The sequence below is a fragment of the Telmatherina bonti genome, assembly GCF_933228915.1.
Source record: "Telmatherina bonti genome assembly, chromosome: 14".
NCBI classification, from domain to species: Eukaryota; Metazoa; Chordata; class Actinopteri; order Atheriniformes; family Telmatherinidae; genus Telmatherina; species Telmatherina bonti.
The window spans coordinates 10604364-10615732 of record NC_136612.1 but is presented as its reverse complement, the minus strand read 5'-3'; the positions used below and the strand labels follow the sequence as shown (position 1 = coordinate 10615732).

The 11369-nt window shown below is 38.4% G+C and overlaps 1 protein-coding gene across 2 annotated transcripts in view; it reads right to left on the bottom strand.

The window, feature by feature from the left end:
* Nucleotides 1-418: 418 nt before the first annotated feature.
* Nucleotides 419-11369, bottom strand: part of nsfa (N-ethylmaleimide-sensitive factor a) — a gene marked incomplete at both ends in the record, with an annotated part of 21801 nt that continues 10850 nt past the window's right edge. Inside the window, 8 exons of one of the 2 annotated variants that reach the window (XM_079252965.1) lie at nucleotides 419-440; nucleotides 2168-2223; nucleotides 3523-3636; nucleotides 3961-4095; nucleotides 6726-6872; nucleotides 6952-7085; nucleotides 8424-8580; nucleotides 8679-8774. In XM_079252965.1, coding sequence (XP_079109091.1) covers nucleotides 419-440; nucleotides 2168-2223; nucleotides 3523-3636; nucleotides 3961-4095; nucleotides 6726-6872; nucleotides 6952-7085; nucleotides 8424-8580; nucleotides 8679-8774 — 861 coding nt within the window. Of the gene's footprint in view, nucleotides 441-1887; nucleotides 1919-2167; nucleotides 2224-3522; nucleotides 3637-3960; nucleotides 4096-6725; nucleotides 6873-6951; nucleotides 7086-8423; nucleotides 8581-8678; nucleotides 8775-11369 lie in introns of those variants that run through there. The other variant, XM_079252964.1, reaches the window with a different exon arrangement.

Genomic DNA, 11369 nt, shown 5'->3' with positions numbered 1-11369 from the left:
GGAAACGCAACAAATACAACAAATAGGTCTAAAAACATAAGCTGCTTTTTTTTTTTAATAAATATTTCTACACACAATGCACAAAACAACACTTTTTACAATCATCTATTGCAGTTTCTTTACAGATAACAGTTTTTAACAGTACCACTTCCAATAGTCTGCTGTGATATGTCAATAAGTGTAGTTAATGATGGTGATGATGATGATGAATGGGAAGGACGTGACATTTAGTCTGCGGAAACATGCTCAGATAAAGAGTGTATCTGTTCTACACTTGGACCAGGTGTGTATATAGAGAGATAGACTGATGAGTGACTAGACAGCAAATGGAGGCCTTCTTCTTCCTCTTCTCCTCCTCCTCTTCATCGTGTCCCACGAGTGATTTGATGCTGAGATGCTTCCTTGGTTCTGCCAGCTCCTACTCGTAGAAACTGCGATCACTGGAAAACAAGAAAGGTTGAAGGAGCAGTGTTCTGATCCCTCCTGTAGGACACTTGTTAACAGAGTCAGCAAGCCTCAGTAAAACACTCGCAGGGATCTTAAAAAGCACGACAAGCCGGTAAAAATGGGCTAAAACACACGAGGAATAAGTCACAAATAACTCTGGTTACTCCAACCGCTTCCTTCTGTATTACCTCGCTTCTGCCCCTTTAAGACTTTGAGTTAACCTTGATTAGTTTGCACCAATAATCAGTTGTTTCTGTCTGTGCCTGAGGAAACGATTGGCTGAACTGGTTTGCATACACATAATTTTAATGTCTAAATGCCCTGCATTGTGATATATGGTAAGGTACAGTGCATTTGTGCTGTACACAGAAGACAGATACGTAGATGGACAGTTAGGTCTGTCTCCTGCATCATTATATGTGCGATTTGGTCCGTTTTCAAGGACCTTAGCTATCTGTCACCTGATGCAGAAAACAAAGCTATACCAACAGAAATTGCAGGGGCAGTGCTGAGCTGTATAGGTGACACACAACCAGCGTAATGAACAAACCACAGAAGAAGTTGAACAGGAAAATATCAGTGCAGAAACCACCAAAGTTGAGGACAGTAAAAGGTCTCTTTGTGGTTTTATTGTTCGACTTCTAGTGTTTTTGGATGGTTGTAAACATTTTTATAGTAGTGCATTACTGTAACCAACCAGTGTCAAAACAAGGAAGTCCATATTATCTAATTTTTTAAGAAATTGATCCTCCTTTATTTATGTTCTGTTAAGTAAAGCCATTTGAAGTTACTGAAAAATAACCCAGTAAGAGCAAGACTGCAAGTTACAATGATAATATAAAAGCTAAAATATGCCACTTAGAAATGTATGTGCTTTGAAAATTAACCATGATTAGAGAGTAAAAATGTAATACTTCCATGAAATAAAAATGCCATTTGCCATGTCATTGAACATAATGTGAATGATTATAAGCTAACATAAAGTGTACCACTATTAAACACAATAATGCAGCAAATAAAACATGGATATGAAAAATGGAAAAGGTAAGGGGTAGCTTTAAGGGTATTATTTTGTAAGAATAATTTAATTGAATATAAATAACACTTTAATTCTCTCTACTTTCACTGGTTCAGAGTTAGTCTGGTTCATGACTGACACTGTTTGTTAGCTAACATAAGTTAATGCTTGTAAACCCTAAATAAAAAAAACATGTATCTTTTTTATCTTTTGTAAGTTAATTTAATAAAATAAGGTATAAATGTATTCAACGTTCTTCAACAGAAAAGAAAATAAAAACGTAGGAATGCTAATCTAATAGCTAAGAGCTAATAGCTAAGAGCTAACATGCTAATGCTAACTACGCCATCATCTGCAGGCTCCAGTCTCATTACTTTGTTGTTGACCTTACCAGTACACAGCAAGAGCAACACAGCAACAGCCTAAATTCGGATTTGGTCGCCTTCATTCAACCTGGTGACGGCAAAATGAAGCCATTTGGGTTAGCAGTTGTTAAGAGGGGGGCACTTGTATCATCTCTGTTAGGGCAATAATTATTGCTGAGTCATGTTTCATGTATGAAAACAGCTAAACATTGTTTTTTCTTAGTAAAAACAAATGAGACACATGAAAAGAAGGGGGATGAGAGTAAAAGAGGAGGGTTGAAGCTGATTGAGGCTTATGATAATGCAAGATATATTAGTTCAGAGGTGTTTTACTTACGCTCCCTCATCTCTGAGCAGAGACAGGAACTTGGTCACTCTGTAGTCCGGATCCATCTACACATTGTAAAATGAAGCAGAGTTAGAAAAAAAGGAGTGAAAAGCCTTACAAATAATAACTTTTAAGAAAAAGTGCATTTTTGTTCTTGTAGCAAGACTAGAAATAGCCCAGCAACATCATTTGTGTCCTTGTGATGGTTCAGTATTATTTAGCATTTTGTTAGCATCACAAACATGATGTTACAATGTCACCTTCTTCCATGTCACACAAATATTTAAACTTTCTTTCATTTTACAAACTGTAAGAAAATTAGTAAGTTATGAAACCCTAATTTGCAATCTATTTGAAAATTGAAGGATTAGTATACTTTATCTTCCCAAAACATTAGCTGCAGTCATTTAGCATATTGATTGGAAAAGGAGATTAAGTTAGGCCAAGACAAGTTAGCAATTTTAAATTGATCAACTTTGAGGTTTGGTTTTAGAAAATCACAGACATTTGTATCAGGAAAATACCCTTCTGAATGGCAGAGACCAAAAAATTCAGCTAAATCTTATCTAGCTAGTTCAGCTTAGCTGATAGGTTGAAACTATACATACATAACAAATTTTAGTGATAATCTATTAATCCATTTTTCAAATTTGAGTCTGCTTTTGTTTTCTTTTACAATGAAAGCAAAATAGTGTTTACTATTTTAAGAGCCAATTACCTTTGAAAAAAGAAATACCTTTTTTTAAAAACATAAACATTACAAACATTGTAAAACATTACATTACATCATAATGTAAAGCCTTACAACAAGGCTCAGGACAGTATTGAAAGACAGCTTAAGGTGCATTCATATCAGCCTTTTTTGTGATGAAATCTTTGTTTGCTCAGAAAGTCTGCCTTGTTTAGGGAACTCTGATTGGGCAAACTGATTTTTTAAAAAAAGCTGACTGCCTACAATAACAGATTTCGGTTTGCTTCAAGCGGACTTGATACAGGAAGCACAAAGCAAAGGGCATTGTTGGTTTGTAAAAGTTATGATAAATAAATGGTCAAGCCAAGACAGCAGGGATCTGATGCAGCTGCATGTTTTGCTCTGCTGTGGTAGAAACCGATGCTGACTTGCTGTGTGTCTTATCTTCTACTTTAGTAATTATTGATACAACGCCACCTCTGACTGGGGGTTGAGTCATTCAAACAGCCAGTCATATGAGTCTGGTGGGATATCTCAATGGATCCCCCCTATTTTTCCTGATAATCATAAATGTAGTTTAGAAAAGGAGTTTTAGCCTCTGTCCATCTATGAAATGTAATTATTGTTTTTCCATGACATTGTTCATGAAAGGTTCAGTTTGAAGGTTTCATACCTGCAGCGACATCTCGATAAGGACGAGGAGTTTCTTGATGCCGATCCAGACTCGCTTCCCTTTCAGCTGCTGTGCGATGCTGGCTCGCTCTTTGTCAGTGAAACTCCCAAGCAGCTAAAAACACAACATAAGCAGCAGAGAGGTGGACATTTTTAGCCATCGTCAAAGCCTTGGGCAAAAACATCCCAATGATTATTCTTAAGGTACTGACATTTTTTCATGAGCGTCAATTTACAGGTTTGTGGGTCTTTGAAGGCTACGTACATATGTGATTGAGTATGAGGTCTTTGTAAAAGAATTTTTAAATAAAATTCACAGCCTTTTGCTCTGTGTCCTTAATTCGGTGCACAACTGACTTTTTTCTGCTTAAAAATGCTCACATTTCAAATGTGTGTACATTTTTAGCTACCATGAATATCAATGTTGCTTATATTTTACCTCTAAGGCATCAACCAGCTGCTCCCCAGTAGAGATGTTGGGAATGTGGATGGTGGTGCTGAAGGCGTCCAGCATCTCCATCTCCTGCAGGACATCCTTCCTGCTAGTGGTGCCAATGATGAGCAGCTTACGGCCCTGCAGGAGGAAAGAAGAGGCTTTATAAAACCAGTAAGATGTTACTACATCTATGATTATTCATAGATTTAAAGAATGAGAATGATACTGGGGAGTCCTACCCATGTAGTGGTTATTAGCAAAAAATGGAACTCATATAATTTTCAGGGCAATAGATAAACTGTTGAGGTATAAGGATCAGCTTGAGAAGGTCTTTCATATCAAGAGAATTGTTCCCAACACAATTAACAGCTCTGTTTAAACAGTACTTTTGTTGTCTGTAGTTTGCAGTCTTATTATGTCTGAATGGTAAGAGGGTGGTTCTAGGGGGTCCAGGGTAGGCCAGTACCACTCTGACAGCAGGCTTGGACCCCCTTGTGTCCCTCCCTATTGAGGGCAAAGCTGGAGGCATTCTTTCTTTTGGGGTGATTTTACATGATTCAAGATGTGGAACCAATTGTGGCTCAGTTTTCCAGTCTGACCCAATAAAGAGATGCACCACCAGTCTTAAAACTGTAATTTAAAGATATACAGTCTTTAACAGTGCTGTTAAAAGCCGAAAAACCTGGGGCTGTTGGTACAAAAGATTTATCTGTGGAATTAGCATGTTCATTTGATACATTAATGCATCGACAGCAAAGTTATGTCTTATTAAAAATCTGAATTTGGCCATATTTTGGAGGAAGATGTTATATAGATGATATATGTGCTACAATGGTGAACAGAATCCACCAAAAACTTCATTAAGTTTTTGTTTTTTCTTTCAGATAATAGCCAGACCAGAGAGGACCTGCCGGTGCAACCAATACCTAAAGCCTGTCCGGGAACTGAAGTGGAAGTTTTAAGGTTCTGATTTGAGGTTCACAACTGGCGAGAACACTCAAAACAACCAGACTGCATGCTATTATGCTTACAGACAATTTTGCCTTCCTGTATTTGTTTTCATTTCTCATGAATGTGCCTCTACAACAAAGCTGCTGGCACCAACCCCCCCCCCCCCCCCCCCCTTTAATGTTAGTCTGGAAGCACTAGCGGCTGAATGTCCTGCTTCGTCCACTTCCCTGCTACTCAGGACACATCTGCCTTGGCTTTGTCTGAAACCAGCATCTCTGAGACGTCTTCTTCAGGCATCAGGGGGCTTGTAGGTGAATTCTGTGTTTTTGCAGAGACACAGACTTGCTGTTGGACTCTGTTTGCAGTATACAGTACATGCTAGGCTAAGCTAATTGATTAACTGGCTGTAGCTTCTTGTTTACGACGCAGGAACAAGAGTGGCATTGATCTCATCATCTAAACCCCAAAGAAAACAAATGTCAAATTACTGCCAGCCGTGGTGTCAGTACCAGCCGTGACAAACGTCACGGTGGTTTTGTTTCACATCATGAGTCTGGAGATTGCAGCAGAATACACCAGGAAGACAGTTTTTAATATAGATGCTTGTGTTAACATAAAATTCTCACAATATTGTGAGAGACAGTCAGGAAATTTAATGAGGTTTGAACTCAAAAACACACAAAAAAGTCAGCTACAGTTTTCTGTAGCTGTTTTTTGATTTCTGTCTCCAGATCAAGAGTTGATCTTCTTACTTTGACATCATGAATCTGATAATTTAAGATATCATGATGAATGAAGCTTCTTTTCTTAAAATTACCACCTGCAATTTGACACCTTGAATTTGTGATTTTGCTTGAGTCAAGATCACAAGACGATGACGGCGAGCTTGAAAATCAGCATTTTTATGTTAGCAGCTAATTTTATTGCTCATTGTAGCTACTGGGAAGAATCCATATTATGTTGAAGTTAGTGGGTGTTTTTCAATTCAGTGTCTGCACACTTCAAAGTGTTCCAAGAGCACAGACTGGCAACGAAGTGTTCTACGTCGTCTGCACACACCCAAGTGCGCTTACAGCCTGTGTACGATGCTCTAATTAGTCCAGGACCAATTTGTTTGTTTTTTCCTTTAACTCAACTAAATGACAGTGTCTTTTATCGCTGAATTATAATTTAGCACGTTTTCAATTATTGTTCCTTATTCCAGTCTCCAGTTATCTGAGTGACTGTAATAAATTTGAGAAACACCCTGTGTGTAAGACTTGCTGACATGTAGTAGTAAAGATGGTCATAGCAAGTTGTAAGTGGACGGTGGCCATCAGTGGCCAAAACTCTTCCAGACATAAACATGTTTTCATCTGCAAGTGGTTTTATCGCATTACTCATCCGAAATGACGCTCTAGCACCTATCAAATAAAGTTGGAGGATGTTCTGTTCACACACAGTTCTTTGTCCATTCAGAGATACCGTAGTAAAAATGGAGGCACAAATATGGCAGCTGCGATGTATATAGATCCACAGAAAGTAGATATAAATTCTAAGCTAATAAAAACATAATTATTTTAATAGAGTGATGAGACACCAACAGAAACACTTTCATTTGTGCTACACTGCACCTTTAAGAAAGGCATGAAAATTTTAGTTTGCTCTAGGAAAACTTGTGTACGTTATCTTGAGTTAACAGTTTTACTTCCAAACATGGCGGCTCCTGGCCTCGCCATGTTGGAAATGGATTCCTGTCATCCCTCCATCTGGAGTATAAAAGTTTTACATTTACATTATGTGTGCAGTGCGTCTCATCCCAGCCAATCAGCTCTAACCTTGGGTGGGGGTTTCTTTAGCAGCACCAGCAGAGCCTGTAGAACCAGGTTGGAGAAACGAGGACCGATGGGGACGTAGTCCAGCAGACGCTCAATGTCGTCTACAACCACACAGCTGAGCTGGGACTTATAAGCATCATCAAAGACCTGAAAAGGAGGACAAGGAGGCATTAATGGGTTGAAACTTGCACACAAACAGACAAAACAAAGACAATGCAACATGTACCTTTTTGATTGCCTGGCACTTGGAGATCTCAGAGCTTCCAATCATCTTGTCTGGAGAGCAAATCTTAATGAAGGGGAACTGGGAGTCCTCCGCAATTTTAGCTGCCAAGGCCGTCTTTCCACTGTGGGGTGGACCTGTGTGCAGAACGAAGGGCTACAATTTACTGTTGGCTTGTTTTTCTGCTTTACGTTGTCTTTCCACCTGATTCTACTCCCACACTGGATTTACACCAGTAGACCCCTGTTAAAAGGCAAAGTCTTTACAGAAGAGTTTCCCACCTTTAATGTGGTTTATAACTTACACGATTCAGGTAAAAAACAGACAAATTTTCTCGGGGAAAATGTAGAAAATAAAAAAGTACAATGAATTAGTCAATTCAGTGTGGACACACGAAAAAAAAATACTTTTTAAAAAACTTCTTTGGATTTAATAACAACATTCAGTCTTCAGGCTTTTACTAATTGTGTGTGGCAAAATATTTGACGGCTGTCACATCACGCCGCCTGCTGATTTTAGTTACACTCATGTCAATCAAACTAGGAGGCGGGACTTAATGCACATCTAGGATGCATTGGGGCACCAACTAACAAAAATAAATAAATAGAAAAATACACCATCATGGAGGACAGGGAGACAACCGCAGTGAAGAAGAAAAGAAAGTGTTGTTACAACAAAGACTGGGAAAACATATTCCTAGGTTGAACTTGTTCCAGGAGACTGTGAGGGTATTTTGTGATGTTTGTCAGAGTAATTTTTTCATGTCACACGGCGGAGAATATGATGTGAAGCGGCACCAAAAATCCGAGAATCACAAAAAAAACCACGCTACTCAGAGGAAGGCTTCCCAGTCGATAGACATGTTCCTGATAAAGCCTCGACTGCTAATTCTGTTTCATTCTTGATAACGTGAAAGGAACAAGGAAATAGTATGCAAGCTTTTACTGTTTCCCTTTGTCAGAGAACTTGAATTTCAATAAAAAAAATATATATAGTAACAGATTGGTTATGTTTGGATAGTAATTTTATTACCAAAGAGCAGAATAGAAAGTTTTTTTGTTTTTTTTTAAAACTTTGTCATGAAAGAGTGGAATCACACATTGTCCCACATCTTCATCGTCTATGTCCCACATTTGGTGAGAGAAGATCTGGTCACCCTAGCTATAAGCGCTCTACGAACAACGGCTTATTTGGGGTTAATCAGAGTCTGGTGTTAAAACAAAAAGACTGAATGCAGTGATTAAATCAGAAGATTTGTTTGTTTTTAACTGAACAATCCAGCTTATACGTCACATTAAAGGAGAGAAAGTTTATAAGCCCTGCGATGGACGGCCAACCTGTCCAAAGTGTCCCCGCCTCTCACCCAATGATTGCTGGGATAGACTCCAACTTCACACAACCCTGAATTGGACTAAGCGGTTAAGAAAATGGACGGATGGATGGAGTAGTTTATAAATGATTGGTTGTACTCTTACCCTCCAGCAACACGGCAACCAGTGGTGTACGATCGCTGTTCTTGGTCTGCTGTACAAGCAACTCGCCGTCATCCAGAACATGGGTGACTGGATCGCCCCATTTAATGATCCCGTTCATGATGTAGCTGGAATAATCTTCCTGGTTTGTACCAAACGCCTGGTAGAGAATGACAAAATGTTAACAAACCTGTTCTACCTTCTCTCTCTCTCAACTTCTTACCTTTCACATAATCTCTGGCAACAAGAGCTACGAACTGGTTTTATGTCGTTGTTGAGGGATCCCATGAAGTCCGCTCGGGTGACCTGCAGCTTCTCGGCCCTCTCCATGTCCACCTCGACTGTAGATGTAGCCTGGAAAAGAGAAGTGATCACATCATGCTGTGGTAAAGAGACGAATTCTCCATGAAATCCAGAGTTTTATTTCAGCAGTTTGTAACTGGATGGAGGATGAACCGACTGTCACGTAGAGGTACAGGGAATCAGTGCAGGTGTGAAGGGGTAATGAGAGCTCCTTTCTGAAGTTGGGTACCATTGCTTGAGTATCTAACTGGGGAATTGACTGGACTGACAATGAGGCTTCAATACACACCCATCCTACTTCCATAAGTATTTAATTTTTTTACCATTTTGGGCAAATATTGCCAAGTCCTGCTGTTTATTACTGATTATCATTGTCCAAGGTGGAAGCTGATGAGACCACGGCTACAGTGAGTACCAGTCTGTACGTGTGTGTGTGTGTGTGTGTGTGTGTGTGTACTGTTAAGATGGAGGCAGAGAAGTTGGTTGGGACGTTGAGATCACATGGATGATTTTATCTTCTTCTTAATTTTCTTTTTCTTCATGATTCATATTGTATATCTGTTAGGGGTGGGAAAATCGAATCGAAAAATCGAAAATAGGGAATTTTTTGCTCCGCAATTTTAAAATCTATTTTTTGTTTAAAAAAAAAAAATCAAAAAAATTTTTCAAAATAAATAAATATAATCCATTACAAAATTTTTGTCATTTTTATTGATCTTTTAACTTGTAATCTTGGGCATTATAGCAGCAGAATGATAGTCTGGCTTCTGTGCTGGTTTTCCCAATTGAAATCAAGGAAAATGACGACCAAAAAAAAAGTTTTATACATTTTTTTTTTTGCTTTTAATCTACAAAAATCAGCAATATCGAAGAACTGTGAGAATCGCTATTTAAATCGAAAAGGCACCCAAAAAAAAATCGGAATCGAATCGGGACAAAAGCATATCGTCTCAGCCCTTATATCTGTGTAGTACTGATACGATGCGGTGCACCTTGTTCTTCTGTAAAAAGACAAAAACACTAAAATTCTGTTTTTGTTGTAAAGGTCTGCTTATGCTTCCTAAATCTTTACGCCCGTCTCAAACGCTGTCATATGTCCTCGTACCTCCATGCATCTTTTACCAAATCATAGTTGTTAAGTCAGCTCATCCACTAGTGGGCAGTGCTGAGTTCAGAGTTCATGTCCATGTTTTGACACTGGCTGGAGGCGCTAATGCACCCACTACAAGGTGGTTTACAATCGTCCAAAAACACCAGAAGAAGAAAAAGATGAGGACGAAAAAGGAGAAAGCCAATACCGCGGTTGCCCAAGTGATGAAAGTGAAGCTCATTTCAAGTTGCTCCTTAAAAACCATCAGCAAAATTAAAGTGAAAATGGTTTTTATTATAGTTTTCCATGTTGTATCCAGAAGGAAAAAAAGCAGGAACTGGAATTTGTTTTCATCAGATAGATATAAATGTTAAATCCACCCCATCCAATCAGACACCTTCCCAACCTCCGCATCTTAAACACAATGTAATAAAGGCCATTTCATGTGTTTTCCATGTAAACCTTAATTCAGAACAATTATTTCCATTTAAATGCAAAGAGAAATTTTAATTTTGAATGATTAAAATCTGAATAATCGTTTCCAAATAAAAACATCATGTAACAGTGGCCAATGAAAAACAAGCCAAACAATCAGAAATATATTAAAACCAACCTAAGTTTCAATAAAAACTAAATTTGTTTGGCTTTAAAGAGAAAAACAGATGTTCGTGTTCAGGCTTAAAACAATCATCAAGAATAATCATTATATTTAAGTAAAACCAAACAGGAAAATGAAAACAAAATCACGACTCTGTCACCAGTTTCAGAGGTGGTTTTTCCCTGTTTAACAAATTTACCACGAAGTTTCTTTGATTGTTGTTTAATCACATGATGTAAGTCTTTGCTTGAAGTTCAAGGTCCAACTAGGGAGAGTCAAAGTAAGTAGAGTTGTAGCTGGTTTGTTCAACATGAGCTAAATGATCTATTCTACAGTCATTTGCAGACGCTTTTAGCCAAAGCAACGTGCATGTGATCAGTGATCAGTTAATCATAGCAGTTAATCTGACATGCATGGCTGTGGATGGTGGAAATTAGTGACAGACATGAAAACTGCACATTATTTCACAGGATGCACTTGAATGCATCTGATATACTGATAACCGGGTGTTGGGCAACATCCAGAAAAAGACAAAGGGTGCAAACGTTACAAACGTTCCTTCTGCATACACACTACTTTGATTTTTGTAACAGCTCCCTGCTGCAGAATCACAAATTATTTTCACTCTTTCAGCTCGCAGCGCCATCTCCCGTCATTTACATCGTTTGAATCATGAAGTTTTTCACACACGCTAATAAAACACGTGGGTGGCCCATCACATGCTAGATGGTGACAATGATGTAAAGAACAGATTATAGATTTTATTTATTTATTTTATTTCACATGAAGTTTGATCTTTACGCATGCAGGAACTGAATTATTTTACAATTTTACAATCCTAAATGCGCTGTGCTGTAATAAACAACCTTACAACAGAGAACAGTTGGATGCAAAAAGATCAACCAATCATGAATTAGATTGTTGCAAAGTCACAAATTTGCAATAGTGGCGTCGTCTC